General features: G+C 37.0%; 1 protein-coding gene across 5 annotated transcripts in view; it reads left to right on the top strand.

The window, feature by feature from the left end:
- Positions 1–21,337, top strand: part of EDEM3 (ER degradation enhancing alpha-mannosidase like protein 3) — a 31,363-nt gene extending 10,026 nt beyond the window's left edge. For 2 of the 5 annotated variants that reach the window (XM_030031867.2, XM_041127654.1), the window contains 17 exons: positions 1,274–1,386; positions 2,101–2,254; positions 3,416–3,550; positions 4,710–4,815; positions 5,429–5,526; positions 6,854–6,979; positions 7,567–7,650; positions 9,171–9,254; positions 9,829–9,953; positions 10,448–10,613; positions 13,166–13,320; positions 14,123–14,276; positions 14,590–14,784; positions 15,117–15,282; positions 15,771–15,956; positions 16,815–16,862; positions 17,494–21,337. In XM_030031867.2, coding sequence (XP_029887727.1) covers positions 1,274–1,386; positions 2,101–2,254; positions 3,416–3,550; positions 4,710–4,815; positions 5,429–5,526; positions 6,854–6,979; positions 7,567–7,650; positions 9,171–9,254; positions 9,829–9,953; positions 10,448–10,613; positions 13,166–13,320; positions 14,123–14,276; positions 14,590–14,784; positions 15,117–15,282; positions 15,771–15,956; positions 16,815–16,862; positions 17,494–17,900 — 2,502 coding nt within the window. In that variant the 3' untranslated portion in view covers positions 17,901–21,337. Of the gene's footprint in view, positions 1–1,273; positions 1,387–2,100; positions 2,255–3,415; positions 3,551–4,709; positions 4,816–5,428; positions 5,527–6,853; positions 6,980–7,566; positions 7,651–9,170; positions 9,255–9,828; positions 9,954–10,447; positions 10,614–13,165; positions 13,321–14,122; positions 14,277–14,589; positions 14,785–15,116; positions 15,283–15,732; positions 15,957–16,814; positions 16,863–17,493 lie in introns of those variants that run through there. The other 3 variants (XM_030031868.2, XM_030031869.2, XM_041127655.1) reach the window with 3 other exon arrangements.
- Positions 21,338–22,181: the final 844 nt, after the last annotated feature.

Genomic DNA, 22,181 nt, shown 5'->3' with positions numbered 1-22,181 from the left:
GTGTTCGGAGTTTGTTGCAAAAAGAAAACTAGAACAGTTCCTTCACATTTCATTGATGCTTTCTTATCTTGCTTTTCTTGGGCGCTAACTTAACAAAAAAGTATGTGAGTTTGCTTCCCATTATAGTTTAAAGCAACATGCTGACTTATACGTGAGCCCCTCTTAATACCTACTGAATTAATTTATGTTTTTAAATTGTACATACTTGTTTCATGGATGAATTTGCATGCACCTAAATATTTGTTAAAAAAACGCAACCCTGGACATGTTTGCCAGGAAATGTTGCCAAACTTCTTAGGTTCCATCTCTTATTAAAAGATTCCAATCATTAATAAACTACTTTTCGTTAGATTTCAATCCCTTTGACATGTTTTGTCATCATAAGATAGAGTTCAGAAATCAGGAATTTTTGGCCGTTCACATCGACAGGTAAACGTAAAAAGTTTTGAAAGTCCTTACTGTGCTGATTTGGTGTGTGAATCATATAATGCTCTTTCTCTGACAGCTGTTCCCTTTTTATGATGTGCTGTGAGATGACCCTTGTCTCTTGAATCAGGACCACAAATGTTGAAAATGTGGAGTCTGGAACTCCCAGTCTCTACCAGACACTCAAATGGATTATTGCATTTTATTTATTGTTTTCTTGTCTTAAAGCAGGATTAACACTTGTGGAATTTAAAGGCACTTATGATAACAAATTGGATAAGTCACAAAGATTCTTAAAGTTCAATTGAACTAAAAGAAAGTCAGTGTGAAAGAAAACCTGTAGGAAGTGCCCGAGCTGTTCAGGCACAAGAAGGAAACTGTTGGGAGGAAGAAGGCTGCTAGGATGATTCATGGAACTTACGATGTGGCTTCTTAGTCTGTGGATAGGAGGGAAGCCTCTGTGAAATTGGAGGCATCGGAGCAGGCCAGTCTTTTCCCACTCTGCCAGCACAGCCTGCAGCCCACTGAGTCCTGTCGCACTACAGTTATGGAGTGTGAGTAGGGGAAGGAACAAACAAATAAATCCCTGGCTAATAGCTTAGGTACATTTTGAGTGACTTTATTCTTTGTGTACAGCTTTTATTCTCTTTTATGTATCTCATGAGAAAAACAATAATATTAATGTCTGTTTGCACTGTATCGGAGTATGCCCCTGCAGGACCAGAATATCAATCTAAGGCATGTTAAATGCTTTCTTTTTTAATTCATTGCATTTGTTCTTCTACACCTGAGTGTGACTGTATTAGCTATGTTGGAACCTAAACACCTGGTTACATTTGTATTCCAGGTGTTAAATAAAACCAAAGAGTTTGAAGAGGCTGTAAAAAAAGTAATAAAGGATGTTAATTTAGATAACGACATAGTTGTATCTGTCTTTGAAACCAACATAAGAGTCCTTGGGTGAGTAACTTTTATGTTTTCAAAACTTAAAAATGTGTGCTTTAGCTAAATGTCCTTAAGGCATACCCTTCTGTGCTATTTCACCTCATTTAAAACAGTTGTGGCTTTGTCAGCATAGCTCGACATGTGCCCTAAGAAAGGTTTTAAAATGATAGACAGGAATTGATGCAGTGGTACTGAATCAAGTTGACCCCCATCTAACTGCTGCAGGCGTAGCTTTTTTGATTAAAAAAAATTGTCCATGCTGAGGTAGTGGTGTTTTTTCTTAATGGAAACAGTTTTTAGACTGTTCAATACTTGACTTAATGGATAGAACACTTTGATACTTAGTGTAATAGATTATTTCAGGGTGGAAGGGACCTCTGGAGGTCTCTAGTCCAACTTGCTGCTCAATGCAGGGTCAGAGCAGGTTAGTTTTAAGCTATGATATGCAATTTCAGAGGTATTGGTTTGTTATTCTTGACTAACTATATTGATGAATCAATGATTCCTCTACAGTTTAGGACTGAGTCCTAAACAACATGAATTGCTCCCAAAATACTGGCAGCTAACCTTGATTCTAACTGGGAGTTGCGTCTGCTCAGCATTTCTGAAAATTAGGGCCATGTGAATATAGCACAGTTATGTACATAGTCATCTAAATCGTAGAAATTTTTGCATTGCTATTCAGATGAATATACCTTTTGAGATGTGGATAATTTTTCTTGTGTTTAGAGGTCTCCTAGGTGGGCATTCAGTAGCAATTATGCTGAAAGAAAAAGGTGAATATATGCAGTGGTACAATGGTGAACTTCTGCACATGGCAAAGGAACTAGGCTACAAGCTTTTACCTGCTTTTAACACCACTAGCGGTCTCCCTTATCCAAGAGTAAGTTCTCTCATTTCTGCAATTCAGGATTACTTCTGTAAGCAAAATTCTTGTTGTTTTGTTTTTATCTCTGTTTCTAAAATCACTTGTATATTTATTAAGTGTACAGAAAATCAAAAGCTGATAAATTGCTCATTTGTAGTACACGATACCTGGTATTTTAAAATAAAGTCTTAGGTTCTCTGAATCTCTACATTTCCAGCTCTGAAAATTCTAATATACATTGTTGTGGGTAAAGAGTAACAAGAGAAATCTTGTCTAATCACTGTCTACTGATTTCTTGCTTCCTGCTACTGTAAGCACCACCAAGTAGCTGAGGAAAGTAATTTTTGTTTTGGTGCATATCTCTCACTAAGACAGTGAAAGAGCAACTTGCAAGTACATGCTTGTGAATTCAGCACAAAAATGATTAATCTTCATGGTCTACATCCACATTTTTATAAGAGAACAAAGGTAGCTGTAACCTAAAAATATTCACTTAATGTAAAAACTTTCATCATATTCAAACACAGCATGGTACATGGTCTTTGAATGACAGAAAACTACTTCCAGTGCACATCATCAATTGAGTTTGTGAGATGTAGCTTTGATTGGAAACTTTCCCATGAATTAAAAATCTAGGCTCAGTAAATAAGCATTTTTCTAGTGAAAATGTCTAACTCAAAATGTTCAGGGTTTGACAGTTTTCTGCTGAGAGGGCCCCCTCCATCCAGAATGCAGAAAGCTACGTTGTGCCCACAACAAAAGCAGGTCCATCTAGTAAGTATTGTCTGGAGCCAGGAGTAGCAAGATACTTACAAACCTGAATTTCCATGAGCACTTGTGATGTTTCGAGTTCTTGGTTTGCTGGTAAATAAATTGCTAGAATTAGATTTTCAGGGTGGTATTCTTTTATTCAAATGTCTAGTGAACCGGGCAACAGGTATTTGGGCCAGTACTTGTCTTGGAGGGTTGAGTATTTTGGGTACTTCTGGATAACTTTATGTGCATGTTTGAGTTGACAGTATGTGGTGAAGCAGAGCAAAACTGAAGGGGGCTGTGTGGTCTTTTTTCTTACCTTTAGAAAAAGCATAGATTATATAGTTGCTCTACTGATTATCAAGGGAGTGTAAATTCTTTCAGCTAGTAAAAATAAAGATGATAACATCTACTTTTCTCTAGGTTAACTTAAAATTTGGTGTAAGACATCCAGAAGCACGAACAGGAACAGAAACTGATACCTGTACAGCTTGTGCGGGTACCTTGATCCTTGAGTTTGCAGCTTTAAGCCGATTCACGGGAACATCTATATTTGAGGTTTGCTTTCTATGATATCTTATTTTTTGGATTAGGTATTCATTAGTGTTCTGTTATGTTTCTGTAATTTTGGAAAAACAATTTTGAGTTCATGAAATGGGTGCACATCTTGGCTGTTCTGCACAAAAAGTTTGTGTGTTCAGATTTGTTGTGTTTGTGAGCTTTCTTCTAAGTTTTCATGGTTTTTTTTTTTTTTTTAAAAAGAACACAGGAAATAATTTTGTTTGAAAGTAGTAATACAGAAGTAAACAAGATAAATATACTGAAGAGTAGCTAAATGATAATGCTTGCATAGTTTTTGAGTAGAGGGATCAGGACTAGTAAGAAGAAAAGTGAGACACTTGGTCCTTAAAATGCAGCTTAAAAAATAATAATTAAAAAAAAAAATCCCCACACTTCTATAGTCCCACTGAGCATGTGCAAGACCTGCCTAAGGCTATATTGTCAGCAGAAAGCTAAATGAAAATGCTTGCAGGTATGGTTTCTTTGATACAAAAAAAAAAAAAAAAAAAAGGCAAGCTCTTTTTCAGATTAGAATTTTTTAAAAATCTTTCAGTATGGGCCTGGTATTTAATTTCATGTCATGGAACCCAGTGGAAGCATAGCTGGGCCTGCGTTCTGTGTTTTGGTAAAACTTGCCCCCTAAAATCCTATGCGTTTGGTGATTTAAAGCCATTTTTATTAGGTAGGTTGTTACTTGAAGTTAATTTTGTGTATAAAAGGAATGTATATAACTTGTATACTAATGAACAAGGGTTGCTGCTCCACCTTGAGATGTCTGAAAAGACAGTGATTTTGATTCTAAGGATGTTATATTTCTTGAAATATTTTAATTAGGTTACACTATCCCATCTGTATGCACAATTTTAGAGTAGGAAACCCATGCAGAAGGATATTTGACTTGCCTACGACCATACAGTGTATTGGCAAATAGTTGTGTAGTCAAGCACCATTCTTACTAATCAGCAGCTGAATAACTATATAAAATGTGGACTGAACTTTGTACTATTTAAGTGTGTGTAATACTGAGTTTTAAAATTGTTAGATATGAAACATCTTATTACTTCCTAGGATCTTAATTTCAATAAACAAAATAATAACAGTCTTTAGTATCTGTGTTTCTCTAACTTCCTTTAATGAGCGTTTTTTGTTGTTGCAGGAGTATGCACGAAAAGCGCTTGATTTTATTTGGGAAAAGAGACAACGCAGCAGCAATTTAGTGGGCGTTACTATAAACATTCATACTGGAGACTGGGTCCGCAAAGGTGTGTGGTATTCTGACTCAGAATCAGTGACCACAAGTGGTTTTGGGCAGGAAAAAAATCTTGACACACACCCCCACCTGCCCCCAAAACACTTATCTAGACTATTTATAAATATTAGTGGCATAGGCAAGTGGAGTTACATAATGTCAGTGCTGGAGAAACCTGCTACAACGAAGCCTGGCTTTGCTCTGAAAGGGTGTTCTGGTAGAGAAACTAGTTTTATTCATTGCAAAGGAAGTGTTCTCTGGTTCACTCTAATACTGAGAGGGGAATGCCTTGGGATAAATTTTTGGAGATTCTACTATAAATACATAGGAAAAATATAAATAGGACTGTGGTTGTTTATGGCAGCCAGTAGAAATATTTTCATATGAGAAAAGTGAAACAACTGGCTTCAATGCATGTCTGTTCATATTAATATGTGCACTGATATTGCAAAGCCTTTAGTGTAGACATACGGTATTGTGTCTCTGCATCCATCTGTGCCTTAATTCTAGTGATAGAAGGCTTTTCCTCTTACTGAAAGAGCCTTTAAAATCAAAATGAAACCAAAGGAAAATATCCATATAGCTACTTAAAGTAAAACCACCTTTTCATTTTCTGCTGTTTCTAGATAGTGGAGTTGGAGCAGGAATAGATTCATATTATGAATATTTGTTAAAAGCCTATGTCTTGCTGGGAGATGACAGTTTCCTGGAAAGATTTAACACGGTAAGTTAACACCTTGCTCAGGTTTGTGCCTTCTGTAAGACAAATTTGAGACTAATTGTATTGTCAGTCAGCTGTTAGCCTGAGAAGCCTATGAAAGAGATCTTTAGCAGAATTTCTGTGACTGCTGATGTGTCTAGTGCCAGGTCTTTTTACTACAAGTTCTTGCTAATCTTGGGTGAACTGTCACCTGAGCAGCTATTTTAACCCCATCCAATGAAAGCTGGAATTTTCTGGAACTTTTTCTATGTTTCCAGTACAGGAGAAGCTGTATTTCAAGATCACCTTGGAGAGTGTAATACTGCAAATGTTTCTGTAAAACAATGTGAGGGCCTCTTGTTACAAGCCGTGGTACAATTTCTTTCTGCCCTGGAGCAACAAAAAAGATCTGAAAATCAAAGTCTGGATTGCATTGCACTGCAGATCCTAAGGCCCAGTATACATTTAATTATACTTACAAGCTGAAAAACACACTTAGATTACTAAATTCATAAGATTACTAAGCAACTTTGTCAGCATTGTTATTCTTTCATTAAAGTATTCTTTCTTTTGAAAATAACAATATCCTATAAAAACATCTTAAAACATGATTTTATATAGCATGATTTTATGTCATAAGCAATATTAAAATTGGAATAATTCACTAGCTAAAGACCTGTTGCAACACTTTAAGTGTAATGATTATTTCATATTCCTAACCAGCAGCAACCATTATTATATTTTGCCTCAATTACGTCTGTTAACTGTTTCCTATTGATTTGGCTCATGTGCTCATGATTGTACCTTCTGTGCTTCAGAAAACAAGGCAGGCAGTTATCTTGGGGAGTATAGAATTGGAAGTCAGCAAGTTGAGAAGTGAGCTAGTGGGTTTTAAAGTTGTTCTGAGCCATCAGGTCCAGCTGCTTTGTTGGTTTTTTTATACCTCCTTTTCCCCTTCTCCTCCTGAGATGCATTTGCTTTAGAATTCTCTTGCTCAGAGAAAGTAATTTCAGCTTTGTTTAGTGTGTGCTTAAAGATTCAGCCAAACCAAATGTGCCTTAATTGTGATAGTTGTTTATCATGTGGCTGCTGAATTACATCTTTGTGTATGTGTATTACTTGGAAAATGGGATGTGTATTGTATGTGTAATACTGTGGAGCTTTTCAGTATTTACTACACTTCTTTTTAGTTTGCAAAACTAGAGGCTACTGTGCATTGCCAAATGTGATAATGATTGGGAGTGTAGTACTGGTTCTCCCATTGAAATAAAATGCCATAGTCTGGTGGTCTATGTCTGTCTTGTAAAATGTATTGATAATATAAACTCATGATTTTTCTGATGTTTGTCAGCACTACGATGCCATAATGAGATACATTAGCCAACCACCTCTTCTTCTTGATGTTCATATTCATAAACCAATGCTAAATGCTAGGACCTGGATGGATTCTTTGCTAGCTTTCTTCCCTGGATTGCAGGTAAGGTTTAAAACCTGCGTGCAGATGATTTTAATAACAAGTAAACAGTTAAATAGGCTGGATATATGGATAAGTCAAGCTTAGTAATCTGATTTTTCAGAAATCCTGAATGAGGATTTCTGTACTCGTTCCTCCTGTCACTTCAGTGCTATGATGCACGTTAACGTGCATTTCTGGCTATGTTGAGTATCAAGAAAAGTATGTCCATGTGGTTTGCTTCCTTCACTCCTAGTCATGAAAACACTAATATTAAGCTGCCTTTTTAGTAGTCTGGTGACAAATTTTCTAGGTTGTGTGCCATTTACATCTTTAAGACAAACTAAATCACATTTCCACCAGAATACTCTGTAAATGATAGAGATCTTTTTTCTACAAAGGCAGTAGTCTTAATGAGCTCACTGATTTTGCTTAAAAAGGTCTTATGGAATAACTATGGCTTACACTGAAAGGGGGTAATAATTACAATATGTGTCTGCTGAAATGTAGAAATGGGTCTGTAGCTTTACACGAACACAGCAAGTGTGCCTAACTTTGAATATTATTCCTATGCATGGTGAATTAGTGTTAATTTTGTTATTTAATTTTAGGTGCTGAAGGGTGATATTAGACCTGCTATTGAAACTCATGAGATGCTGTATCAGGTTATAAAAAAGCATAACTTTCTTCCAGAGGTAAGGTAGTAATTTTTTGATCATGTAAATTGATTCTTACCTCAACTTGAGCAGTCTTAGATATCATTTGAAAAAATAGTAGGTATATGTGTTATTAAAACCAAAGGCTCATTTCCACAGCATTCTTATGTGATTTACAGTTCTGCATGTATGACAACTGTGTTTTGGATATGAAATGTTTTTCCTTCAGTTATGCTGTAATTAACACAATAATAGGAAGCTGCTGCTATTAATAATTGTTTAGCCTCTATATTTCAGCCTTTCAAAATTGACCTTGACTCATTTTAGTATGTAAAACTTGTATAAGCATATGTAGTAGTAGGTGCTTAGTAATATAATAGCATTAATGCTAAAGATCAGTCATCTTTATTAACCCAAAGAGGGAAACTAAAGACTGAATTGTTCTGAGAGAATGTTCTGACATTTTGCATAATGTCCTTGAAAGTAGGTACGCAAACTTACCTGTAGATATTACAAGTTCAGTCTTTGAGTAAGTCAATTCTGCACAAAGGCTTGTTTACCTGCTGAAGTGTGTGTCTGTATTTTGTGATGATCCAGAATATATGAGAAAGCTTCTGACTCCAGTTTTAATTTTTACTTTCCTCTGGTGTAAACTTATTTCTTTTAGAGAACATTTTAATTAACATCACATTCACCTTATGTGGATATTGAGACCAAAGAATGCTGGAATGATTTTTTTTGAGTGCTTTTAAAGTGGTATGATTTGGCTTTTTAGGGTTTTTGGGGGTTGTTTTTCCATGCTTTGTGCTTATGAAGGAAACTTTGAAAGATCAGTTAGTTGTATTTAAGCCAATATGCCATCCTCTTTAGCAAAGACTTAGTTTAAACCCTAGTATGAACTAGAAGTGAATGTAAGCCATTACAGAAGTGGCTTTTGCCAGTGCATATTAAGAGTGAATACATGGACTAGGAAAATTTTAGATATACCACAGACTAGAAGTCAGTTTTCTTATGTTAGAAACAGCTGCTTTACCATCTGTCAGTCTGAAATGACAGCTTAATGCACTGGAAGTGTCAGGTGGCAGGTATGTTTGCAAAAATGGTCTTTGTCAAAGCTCAGGTGGTCTCTATGTAGCGGCCCTTCAACAGGCTGCTTTGTTTGGATTGCAGTAGCAGTTGTGTGCTTGTGCTGGTGGGAGCGATAGGAGGCTGCATGCTGCCTCCTGGGTCTGGAGCGCAAGTTCTCATCTGGCACCTCTTTCCAGAACTCCACTTGCTGGACGCTTGTCAAGAGGCTGGGTGGCGTCCGGACTCCTGCACTAACACAAGCTTAAATCTCACTCATGCTAAGTGGGCTAGAGCACTGGTTTAGGTTTTGGCCTTAAATTGTACTAACTGGACAGATGTGGTTGTAGCATCCCAAGATCGATGTTGGGCTTTCAGTCCTCCACTTTGTGTGTACTTTAGCTGTTGTAATACAGTTAATGTAGGATTCAAAATAAACCTGTGTTTGGTTTTCATTCTTGCATTTATTTTTGTCTGTTCTTTTTCTTCCTCAGGCATTCACAACAGACTTTAGAGTTCACTGGGCTCAGCATCCTTTAAGGCCTGAATTTGCTGAAAGCACTTACTTCTTGTATAAAGTAAGATCACTTTCATTCCTCTGACTTTTGGTCACTTTGTCTAGCACCTAGAATTTTGTGGATGTTTTATTTCAATATAGAATGAATAGCGTAACTCCAGCTTATTTTATCTGCTGGAGCCAGTTCTGTATATAAACAAGATGAAAGTATTGGTTATGAAAAATTGTTCTAGGAACTTTTTTTTTATATGCCTAGAATTAGAAAGAAAACTGTTAAGTGACAAAGGCCCATATTTTTAAAGATACTTAGGTGTTGCTGATCTCTCTTAAAGAGATCTTGGAGACTAAGAGCAAAAGCCATCTGTACCTTGCAGAGAAGAGCAGTGCCTAAATGTCTTGCATTTCTCTAAGTATTTCCATGTGCTTATCTGCATATCTGGAAAAGGTAATGCAGCAGTATCTCAGAAGTCTCTCTTGTGACTGTTTAGCACTATTAATAAATTGGACTTTACTGGTGTCTGAGAAGGTATGGAACCAATAAATTAGCATTAGGAAAACAAAACCTGCTGATTGTACGGTAAGTCTAAGTGCAACTATATGTTTGGGTTTGGTTTTTGTTTGTATTTCTTTTATAGGCTACTGGTGACCCTTACTATCTAGAAGTAGGAAAAACACTCATTGAAAACTTGAACAAGTATGCAAGAGTACCTTGTGGGTTTGCTGCAATGAAGGATGTTCGTACAGGAAGTCATGAAGACAGGTAAAAGTTTTTGCAATTATTTTTTTCATAAAAAGATTACCAAAAAAATCTAATTACACTGTTTATATAATTGAATTAATTGACTTTTGAGTAGCTGTCTCTCTTCAGTTGATAACCAAGTCTTAAATTACCTGTTTGTCATAGCCTATAAACTATTTCAATAGTTTTATAGTTTGTTACATAAGAATATTTTTAGTTTAATAATGTTTCATTTGTCTCGGAGCAATAGATTAATTACTTTCAAACAAAATATACTTCAATTCTAGGAGTTTTTAAGAGGTTTATTTGTTTTTTCTATAATGCTGTTCTGTACTGAACATGCTGAATCATTTCCCTCCAAACATAGTTTCTTTCAAGTGGAAGGAATGCTAATGGAATTAAGTTCAACAATAATAGTCATGAAGCCTTCAGAGGTGGAGAAATATGAGTATTTGTTTTACTAATGTTTTAGAGAAAAGGGGATATTCCTAAAGGACATCCATTTTTTTCCATAGAATGGACTCTTTCTTTCTGGCTGAGATGTTTAAATATCTTTATCTGCTGTTTGCTGATAAGGAAGACATGATTTTTGACATTGAAGATTATATCTTTACTACAGAAGCTCATCTATTACCACTTTGGCTTTCCACCACAAACCAAACTATCTCTAAAAAAAATACAGTAAGTAACAGCTCAAATTTAAATCGGTTTTAGTGGTGCTTTGAAGCAGTTCCTTTTTATATGAGAGGAAATGGAAATAAAATCAGAAAAAATCATAGTTTGAAGAAGCACGCCAGTTTTAACACTTCATTTAATGTGAACTATTTCGTCATATTAACAGTGACAGTCACATGAATATGAATAATGTTTCCATGACTTGATTCTGCACCACTGAATCTTGGGGAAAAAAGCTGTGGAATATTATCAATATTTAAAAAGAAAATCATGCCCCATCTCTGTATAAATTTGAAAATAACACGCTATGATATTTTTGTCTTCATCTTTATTTTCTATTATTTTTTCTAAAACATTTGCAACAACATGCTAAGTTTTTGTTGCTTATTTTACTACACAAACCCTTGGCAAATTTTGAAAGATTTTCGAAAGGTTTTTTTGAAAGGTTGAAAGTTAGACAAGATACAGCTCTAGCTTTTGGGATATTTAATTGGTTTAGTCCATGCAATAGGCATCTATTGTGTAAATGTGAGAACGTTTATGGGTTTATAAATTACTTAACCTTCCAAAATAACCTATAGTAATACAACTGTGCCGTGAAGCATCATAAATACCAGTCTCTTTTTTTGTGCTCAGTAAGCTGCCATAATTTATCTTTACAGCAATAATACTACTGGCAAGTAAAAGAAATGCATAAGAAAGTGGAGAGAGAGAGGTATCTAAGGCCTCAGGGATGTAAATTCCCCTTTGTTAGTGTGCCTCTATTTTTACCCTTTAATATGTGTTTTACAATAAAGCCTGGATCAGAGGAAAAATGCTCGTGTTGTTTGTCAAGACATGTGTTCTGGAGAAATCTTAAAACTGAGTAGAAAGCACGCTGTTTTATGGACTCTACCATTAGACAGTGAAAAATTTTTAATTACTTGCTCTTAATGTCTAACATGGGTAATACATTTAATGGGTCATGGGGTTGGTTTTTCATGTTCCTTGATGGTGGAGATCCTGCACCCTCTCTGAAATGTTCTTTCCTTGAGCATTTATCATGTTTTGTCTTTGAGTTTTGGAAATGGAGGCTATGTTTTTTAAACTATGCAGGAAGTTCTCTGAAGGGTCTGAAGGAGCATTTTATGTAACTATTGTTCCCAACATGAGAAGTTGATACTTTTGAGACAGACAGAATTTCCACAGCTGATGCTGTGTGAAGTGCTGGCCTAACATATGTAGTTCTCTTAAGAACTGCAAATGTTAATAAAAGGCCAATAAAGAGGATAGAGTAAATTGTTCAAATGCAGTTTTCTTAATCTCTTTAAGTCAAAGCTGCTAAAGTGCATAATACAAGAAAGAAAGATCCATTGAAAATGGTGTCAATGAAACGCATTAAATGGCTAAAAGACTGTGAAGACAAGTGTTACTCTTTTATGGAATTTACCTGATGGAGAAAAAAATTTATAAGAAAAAATGGAATGTGTAAATTATTTTTAATATAAACACAGCACTGTTAAGCTGAAATGTCTGTGAGATAGTTGGTAGTATCCACCCAACATCCTGTTTGTATTTATTCTCATAAACAGGAAAGGTCATGTCTTACTATGCTGATGCTTGCAGTAGCGCTTGCAAGATCTTCTTTCTTAAGTGATGTGACTACTATTTGTCACACTAAGAGCATAAGGTACTTTGAAGTGTTTATTCCGGTAAACTAATACCTTTTTAGGTCTTGTTTTTTAGGGAGCCTTTAAATACTTGATTTTTAATTAGCTAATATGTTGCAAACAGGTTTGGTTTTTTAATTATTTTTTTGCAAGTAGATAAATACTACATTAATTTTTATAGGTGGGAAAATTAACTGGCCAGTTATCCAACCAGTTGTTTGCAAAACTAAGAACAGGGTAAATATGGCCCCAAATCACTGTACATATTCCACATGGTTTCATGTGTTACAAAACAGTGATGTGTGCAACTGATAACTCTGTCATCTTTTCTGAAAATAGAGATTGTTTGATTTTGTATATAGATTCATCTGTGTGGCTCCTGAGGAGGAGAATCTTTTGTTCGTATGAAAAGATGTGATGTTCTTAGTAATACAAAGCAAGAATGACCTAAGGCCTACAACTGGTCCACTCAACATAAAGGCAATATCAAATGAAATTGTAACTACTTCCTTTAGTTGTCCAGCACATAAAAGTACAGGGGCACTAGCTATGTCATGAGCAGGCTTGAGAAGTTCTGTTTGCCAGCAGAGGTTAGCTGTTTCTGCAAAAAATTTCTGGAAACTGTGGATACAAGTTTGATAAGTTACAAATTGGAGCTGGTGCTGTATTTATTTATCCATAGAAAGGGATTGTAGTGCACTGGTTACCCTTTATTATTACAAAAGTGTGGCACAGAAGAGTGATGTATTCTTCATTCCTGAAATCTGTGTGGTTGTAGGACATCTATTACGTTCAGCTGCTGTATGTCCCACGTACACAGGTTACTTAAGGGTAGGTCTATCTGTTGATTTTCTTTGTATAAAAATGTAACCTGCATTTTTAATAGGTGATCTGTATCTTTCATTTTAGACTACAGAATACACAGAGCTGGATGACAGCAACTTTGACTGGACCTGTCCAAACACCCAGATTCTTTTCCCAAATGACCCTATGTTTGCTCAAAGTATTCGTGAACCTTTGAAAAATGTGGTGGATAAGAGCTGTCCTAGGGGTATTTCCAGAGCGTAAGATGAATATTTTCTGTCTTTTGTTAGTGTAGGATTGAGTGGAATAGGGTCTGCTATGCATGGAAGGAGAAGTACAAGGTGTACTGGAGCTTGCTTTGCTTGAGTTTGTAGTCCTTTTGGAATGGCTAGCCTAGCTACAGGAAAAATCAGTTATGTTTTCTCTGGCATCATCAGCAAGACTTAGTTCATTTCCAGCAGGAATTGGCGAGTCTTTCAAAGCAGAAGTAGCTTAATGAGCCACATATTCCAAGTGGGAATTGTAGCCCAGGTAATACAGGAAGTATGTCTCTCAGATTTGTAAAATTAATTTCTGTAGTCTCTTGAATGGTTCTGCAATTCTTCTTTGTAGTAAGCAAATCATGCTACAATACATAACTTCACCTACTTTGAAGAACTTGGACAGTCTGTTGAAGCTGAGGAAGTTTATCCTTCTGACCACCTCTTTGCTATTTGTACTTCATGAGTAAAACTGAGTAGCAGCTGTATGAGGAAGATTTTTTTTAGTCAGTCTTACAATAATGCAGACTATTTAGAAATGGGAGATTAGCATATGGTAGGTTTGTTAGCAGCATTGCATATGCTTTTTTGCACTACAAAATTACTGATAAAATCGACAACTTTTAAAAAAGATAGTTTGACTGAGAAGTTGCATTAGTGAAGCTTGTACTCCACATTATTCCAAATTATTTTTATTCCAATTCCAAAGAATTCTAATCTTGTGGTGGTAGGAATAACGTGAGAGTTATGTTTTAAGAATAATCTGTTTTTTAAAGCTTTGATCTTTAATATCTTTCGGCAGAGAAGAGAGTTTGGGAAGTGGACCAAAACCACCACTGAGAGCCAGAGATTTCATGGCCAGTAATCCTGAACACTTGGAGATACTGAAGAAGATGGGAGTCAGTTTGATTCATCTGAAGGATGGAAGAGTACAATTAGTACAGCATGCAGTGCAAGTAAGACCTGACAGTACTTAGTGATGTAGCCAACAGCATCTTATCTGAAAATACTAGCTTTCAGTGTGAGATACTTCCATTTGTTTAGGAGGTCTTATATGTTTGTATGCTTTTAGTCTTTTGGGTGGTGGAGGCACAAAAAGGTTAACTTCCTTTTTGAAATGATGAATGAGTGCCAGTGAGCATCCACTCTGTATTTTAAAATCTTTGTAGCAGTGGTCCAAGTAAACATAACTTTGATTTTCAAATTTTTTTTTTTTCAAGTTTCTCAAACATTTAAGAAGAAACTGTTTATCATTTCTTTACTACTCAGGCAGCAAGTTCACTTGATGCTGAAGATGGCTTACGGTTCATGCAAGAAATGATTGAACTCTCCAGTCAGCAACAGAAAGAGCAACAGCTACCTCCTCGTGCTGTTCAAATTGTTTCCCATCCATTCTTTGGCAGGGTCGTCTTGACTGCTGGACCAGCACAATTTGGGATGGACTTATCCAAACACAAAGCAGGGGTATGTAAGATATGTATGTGATCTGTTACTTTCCTTATTGCACAAACCTAAATTTTACAGTACTGGTACTATTTCAGGGTGGCTGACTAGAGGGTGACCCATTGATTACAGTGGTTAAAATGACAGGGACACTGAATATGAGAATTAGGTTTTCACTCAGTCATTCTTTGCTTCTTGGAACTCCAGCGTCAGGGTAAAGATTGCCTGCACTGACAGAAGACAACACTAAATGCATTAGATTAACTGAAGAAATGAAGATGCTTAGGAATCTTTTGCAAGCTTGAACCTCGTGCTCTAATTCTCTTTCTGTTTGTTTTTTTTTTTCCAAACAGACAAGAGGATTTGTTGCAACCATTAAGCCATATAATGGATGCTCAGAGATCACTAATCCTGAGGCAGTGAAAGAGAAAATTGCTCTGATGCAAAGAGGCCAGTGTATGTTTGCTGAAAAGGCACGAAACATTCAAAAAGCTGGAGCAATAGGAGGCATTGTTATTGGTAAATAAAACTTTAAGTTCTTAAAATCTTAAGTTTGTGTAGATGTAACCTGTATTTTACAGATTTGAAGATACCAGAGAGCTGTTAAACTCTGAGATGACAGTACTCCAACACAGAAATTGTGCTTTCAGAAGATGAAGAGATATTTTGGTTTTGTCTGGTTCTGCACAAAAAGTGTAGCTAAACAAATTGGGATGGGTGATTGTCACTGTTTTTGCAGATTAAAAGTTGTTATTTTAAGGATCACTGGGTGTTGCAATAGTGCTGTCTACTAACTGCTGAGGAAGACTTGAGATACAAATGTTAAGGAAAACAAGTACACAAGTTGGCTTTTTGCTTTTTACAACCAACTTACTGTTTCCTGCCTGGGATCCTCTTAACTGACTGGGCAGTAGAAAGCTACTCAAAAAGTCTGCTGAACTTCAGAATTGTAGTGTGTTTATCTAACAGGAGGCTTGCTGCTTTTCCTCTTGTGTGCCTCTGGCTAGATGACAATGAGGGAAGCAGTAGTGACACAGCTCCTCTCTTCCAAATGGCCGGTGATGGAAAAAACACAGATGATATCACAATTCCCATGCTCTTCCTCTTCAACAAAGAAGGAAACATTATACTGGATGCAATCCGGGAGTATGAGGCTGTGGAGGTGCTCCTTTCTGATAAAGCAAAAGACAGAGGTAAGATCAGAGGTTATTTATACAAATTTAGCTTCCATCTGTGCTGTGGCACAATGTGAAATGTACAATAGTGATTTCTACTGCTACCCAAAGGTGCAAATGTGTTATTTGGTAGCTCTAGTTTTCTGTTCTTTGACATTGCTATTATTTTTTTCATAAGAAAGCCATTATCTGAGATGTGTCATTATCTGCTCCCCGCCCCAAGTTAACATTAACATCCAGAAATGCTGTTCATAAGGTAAATGACAGTTTGACTAATGAGAAAATACAGCCTTTTGGATTCCTTTTGAACCCTTTTTGTCATAATCGGCTTTGAAGTGGTGTCAGGAATAGCATAAGTGTTTTCAGTGCCCTACATTGTAAATGCCTCTCTCTTATCAAGCTCCCCAGTGACATTCTGGAAAGAGACAACTGTTACAACTATTTTGCTTATCTAAGGAGAAGTGGTTATCATGAGAAATAAGGCTGCTGACTCAGATATTTTGCAGTTTTTATTGTATAATACAGGGAAATTGCAAGCTAATACATTCCCAATTAAAATGTTTGCATATGGCAGAAAATTCTAGGTTTTCCTTTTGTAAGCCTTCCTCATAGCACTGCTTTGTCCAAGCAGAGTATGTAAGAACAAGTATCTCTAGTAAACCAGTGACAGCATTTATTTTCTGCACGTTTGCAAAGGTGATAATGCAAAAAGCTACAATGTTGTTTCTTGATTGCTGCTTACAAATTCCTCCTGTTTATAACTATGGTTAAGCTGCTCTAACGAAATACTAAATACAAAAGATAGCTCTGCATTTGAGAATTTGTAATCCATATCTGCTTCTTCCCCCCTCCTCGTGCTTCCATTTGGAATCCCAGCAACAATCTTTAAAGGTAAAATGATTCCAAACTACATTATTGATAGCAGTAAGTATCCTGTGTTAAACATGGCATATGCAGTTAAACTCCCTAGAAGTCCTGAAATATTAATGTCCTGTACACTAGCTATAAACATCAAACCCAGGGAAATCTGCATGGTTAAATTGGACAGCTGGTGTAAAATTACAAGCTAAATCAGTACTTGAGATATGTAGTTGCTTTGAGTGGGGATGTGATGAGGGAGGTTTTGGCTTTGGGTCTCTTTAATTCACAGTTCAGTAAGCTTATGAAACTCTGTCTCCCGCTTGCTTAGATGTGGGATCCTGGTGGATCTGGGAGTGCTTTAAAATCTGGTATTGAAGTTCAGTGCACGCAGAGGGTATTTGCTTAAGACTGAAGGATGGTAACTAGCACTGACCCAGAAGTCACTATTCAAGTTTGAGGAACCAAAATTAGTCTCACTATATTGTTTGCCCTCATTTAAAATGTGTTTAAATGTCTTTCCGCTTCTTCCTCTGTAGAATATGTTCCTTTAACATTAAATTTTCATATCAATGGAAAGTTTGCACTTTCTTGAGGAAATAAGGCCAAGAGAAGTGACCTCGCTTTTGAAATACATAATAAAATGCTCCCTTCTTAGTTTTTTTCAAAACTTTTTTTTTTCTCTCCCCTCTCAAAGACTTAGAAGTGGAGAATATGGACCAGAAATTGTCTGAAAATGATTCACATAAACAGAATGCAGAAGAAGCTACTTCAGCATCTCAGGATGTTGGTGCAGTCAGTGAGGAGCCTGAAGAAGGAGAAAGCTCTGATGTTACTGACCCTGATTCTTTATCTCCTGCTAATGCAGACAGTGACAGCGTTTCCATTTCAAATCAGGATTCCTATGTCCCTGGAACCGATGAGGCTGGTGCTCCGGAGCCAGCATGTACGCGAGGGGATAACCAGCCTCAGGAACAAAAGACTGAGGCAGAGTCAAATTCCAAAGTTAACTGGGATAATAAAGTCCAACCTATGGAATCCATATTAGCAGACTGGAATGAAGATATTGAAGCATTTGAAATGATGGAAAAGGATGAGCTATGACTTGTAATAATAACTTATTTGTTAGTAAACAAATGGAGAACTCTTTGGGTAAAAGTGAGGCCCTGATATCTGAGAACTAGAAAACATAATCAGTATTGTGATGAGCAGCCAGGTTTCACCTGGAAATTACCACAGAAATCCAGCACACTCTCTTTGTATTGTTTTAATTTTTCCTGTTTAAAAATGGGAATGTGCAATTGAAGCATTTGTCTGGCTCCACTGCGTGGTGCTGTAACCCAGGAGGCTCCTTCAGGGAACGAGCCTGACTTCTGCATTCCAGGCTCCGAGAGGTCACACTCCCTTGGTCTCTGGAAAGCAAAAGTTGAACGCAGTGGGGTTAACATACCATGTAACGGTTATCGATGAGAGCACTTGAAGGCAGTAGGTCAGCCACTGTTCTGGTTGGAGCAAAGGTGCTGTTACACTGATTTCTACTGAGTTGAAAGCCTTCATTGATAGCAGCAGGTGAAATTGTTTCCAGTTGTCCTGTCTAAGAGACAGCTAGAAGCAGTTTGATGTTTGTCCCGACATATCATACTGAGACATAGCAGTGTTGCTCATCACTCCTTCCATCTGTTACCATGAAGAACGACCGTGATGACATGTGAGTGTTCCCTTCAGCTCTGCTTTCAACTAGAGAAACTGTATGAACCAAAGGCAATGTGTACTTTGTAAGCAGGTTCCATCAGGGAAACTAGGACAGCTTTGGGGTCTGCCAGATAAAGGTTTGTGGTGTGTTGTGAAAGTTAATGCTTGAGGTTAAGGTAAAGTGGACAAGGCAGATGTTGTTGAGTTACAGGTATTTCTTTTGGCCTTCCAGGTTGAAAAACTCAATCTACCCCGAGATACGGAATCTAAACTGGCAATATTCTCTGAAAGGACACTAAACAGAACTAGATCAGTTATAACAAAATCTTCCTTTTTCTACAAGTTTGACTTCTAACAGCTTGACTTTGTTGTCATTCTTTTTATATGCAACTTCTATATGTGTGATACTTAAGGCAATGAGGCCAGTACCAATAGTGAAGTGCAACAATTTTGGCTGTTGGGTCCATAGTTCAAAGTATAGTGGCGTGAACTGCGAGGATGACTGGTATGTTACTCTGGGCTTCGGGAGTTTGTTACAGGTAAGTGTGAGTCCTAATTTGTTATCCCTATTATGAAAAACATTATTTAAATAAAAATGGGGATGTTCAAACAACTGAGAGACATTTTGACTGTGTCCAAAGAAACTGCCAAAAACTAATTAACTTGATTTATATAAACTGCTTTTAGTGAATTGTTGTTCAAAGAATTCTTTTATATTAAAGAGTAAATTAACACTGCCTATATGCTGCACCAGGCTAAAAATGAAAGTTTATATTCATCTTTACAATGGAAAGAAGAAAAAAAAAAAAAAAAAGCAAGCCCCAATCTGAATTGCACCTTTCATTTAGCTGGTGAAATTATGCGTGCTGAATATGCAACTGTTAATTAGTACAGCCATACTGTATGTATTTATGTGTACTCCTGTACAGTGTGAATGGAGAAATCCCAGGCAAATGTTGTATACATGTATACTTAATGACACTTGCTTTCAAGAGTATCAAAATGCACAGGCACCTTTTGAGAGCATGACAGTCAATCAGAATATTATCCATAAACTGAATGATAACTTTAAATCACTAGAGTAGGAGGTAATTTCGAGGAGGAAATGAAGCGGTAGTGGAATAGTGAATAAGTGTCCTTTTAAATAAATTAGCTTTTAAATGTAGTTGTAATTCCTTTGCACAAATAACTGTATGGAGGTTTGGACTGAATGAGTAGGGCTTGAAGCAGCTGGGGTTTTTCAGTTGAGAATTCTTTTATTTAAGTTTTTTGTTATGAGAGTTTCTTCATGCAAGGCATTTGATCATGGGAGCCTTTTAAGTGTCCTTCGTTACTTGGAGCCCCAGGCCGCACCCGAGAGATGCTGCGCTCCCCTGGTAGTGCCCGGGCTCGAAGCGACGTGGCCAAGTAGAGTCAGCTGCAGGATCAAAACCATCAGGTCAAAAGTTTTCACTCTGATAATTCCTTTGATCTGTCAGTGCTTAGTGCCACAAAAGGAGCGTTTTTGTTCCTTGCTCTTTGACATAGACTATATCTTCATACTTGTTAGCTCTTTTGATGGAAATAGAATTATATTTATAGCTATAGGGGCCCTCTGGTCACTATGTTAAGACTGTCAATATAGCAACTGAAGGTTTTCTTTTTTACTTGCAGAAAATTTAGGTGTAGATGTAAAATTTTATTAAAATATTCACTTTCCTTGCCATCACCAGCTCATTTTAACTGGTTTTTCCACTTCTGTTGCTAAACCAGCAGACATTAGCTCTCCTTCTAAGGGATTTCGAGTGATCCCAGAACTCCATATGGTTTGAAGCATCATTTTGGCGGTGGCCTACCTCAGATAACTGTTGCCTCCTTCCTTTGGGTTTTTTTTTGTTTCAGTTTGTTCTACTTTACCTTTGAAACCATCGTGAGAGCCATAGCTTTGTTTACAGAACTGAATTGGGTAAGGTTGACCTTTTGGGAAAGAGGACTAAATTGGGGGGGGGGGCAGTTTTATTCAGGTTATTTTTGTTTTGTATTTCCTTATGAGGAAACAGGCTTTAGTTTAACCTTTTCATATCATTCTGGAAATAATTCAATCTTCCGTCACTGTCATCGTAAAAAGCGAAAAGAATGTATTCATCAAAAAAAACAAAACCTTCTGGAGAGGGGAGTAAGTGTTCTTCCCAAATTTCTAGAAGTCTGCTCCCTCCATGTAGAATATTGCTTGTATATCATTAATCGGTAATTGCCTCTTTCTTTGTATAGTATTGTACATTTACTTGACTGGTATTGAACACTGAAGAATTCAGGAATCACAGCTGGAACTAGCACTTATTCCATGCCATGTAATTCAGATCAGCCAATTAATTTCTCATTTGATCTTAGAGGATTCTTCTTAATTGTTTACATTTATTGTTTCTTAATGAAGTTTCAAAATGAGCCCAGCTTTGGTTGTCCTCCTCCTGCTAGCGTACCTGAAGGCATAGTGGTGGGCATCAGTAAATGTATGTTGAGAGGTTAAAAACGGGACATCTTATGCATCAGTCAGAACATAGAAAAAAAACCAAACAAAACATTCTGTGAATGAAATATTGTATGTTCAGATTTTATAAGATTATTTTTTTTTTAGCCAGCCCTATTTACAGCCGTATATTTTCTTATAAAAGATGTCTAATAACAGGTGCTGTAACACTATTGTTGGGTTTTACTGTCTGGTGATAAGTGTATACAATATTTCTAAGGGCAACTATGTACTGTGATGTAAAAGTCTGGGCTAAAATGTATATAATCCATGTACATAATTGTGTACTCAATTATAATTGCTGATTGTAAAGAATTTAATAAAATGTAAATATTCTGGTCAAGCTGTGCTAAATTGACACTAACTCCTGAACTGCCCAGCTGGCTCTCTTTGCCTTGATTTTTAGCAAGGCCTTTGGTAGTTGCACCAACACTGTCCCATGTCTTTATTAGCAACCTTAATGAGACTCAGCAAGTTCCTGGCTACCACCTTGGAGAAGCAGTCGGTGCCCCAGCAGGCAGCACTGCTACCTGGGGTCTTTGAAAGGCAGGAGAAAGCAGTGCTGGGAATCTCAGAGTTCTGCATCTGGGAGGACTTAGCCCCATCTTGGCTCTCACAGGGCACAGAAGCAGCTTTGCAGGAGCCAGGAGCAGGTTAAAGGCAGGGCTGTGGTGAGTGCTGGTGATGAAGCAGGTGTGCAGTCTTGCTGCCAGGAGGCTGCAGAGGTGCACAGCCATGGGTGAAAGCGATGGACACGCTGCAATGCAGGAAATTCGGAAATAAGGGGTAACTTTTCACTCTGAGGGTGGCCAAACACTGAGATACTATAAATAATCAGAGCAACGCCTTCAGTATAAATTTGAAAGTGGACTGGAAAGGCTCTCAGCAACCTCATCTGATTATTTCAGCCTCTATTATTCTATGACTTAGGCATTTATTTATTTATTTGTTTTAAATCCATTTCTGCAGTGAGAATACAGATCCTCAAAAGTTCGTTTTAAGTATGACTATTTCTGATCCTGTTTTCATTAGAATTGAAAAAAACCACAACAGGTCTCTCTTGGGCCTGATTGGGTAAGTCTCAGAGGAAACATACTCCATCATCCCTCTTCTGTTATCGGCTGTTCTCTGACACCTGTACTCCTAATGGGCTTTTCCTCCATGGAAGTTAGGGTTAAGAAAATAAA

The sequence above is a fragment of the Aquila chrysaetos genome, chromosome 12 (assembly GCF_900496995.4).
Source record: "Aquila chrysaetos chrysaetos chromosome 12, bAquChr1.4, whole genome shotgun sequence".
Classification (NCBI taxonomy): Eukaryota; Metazoa; Chordata; class Aves; order Accipitriformes; family Accipitridae; genus Aquila; species Aquila chrysaetos.
This window is presented reverse-complemented; position numbering and strand designations above follow the sequence as displayed.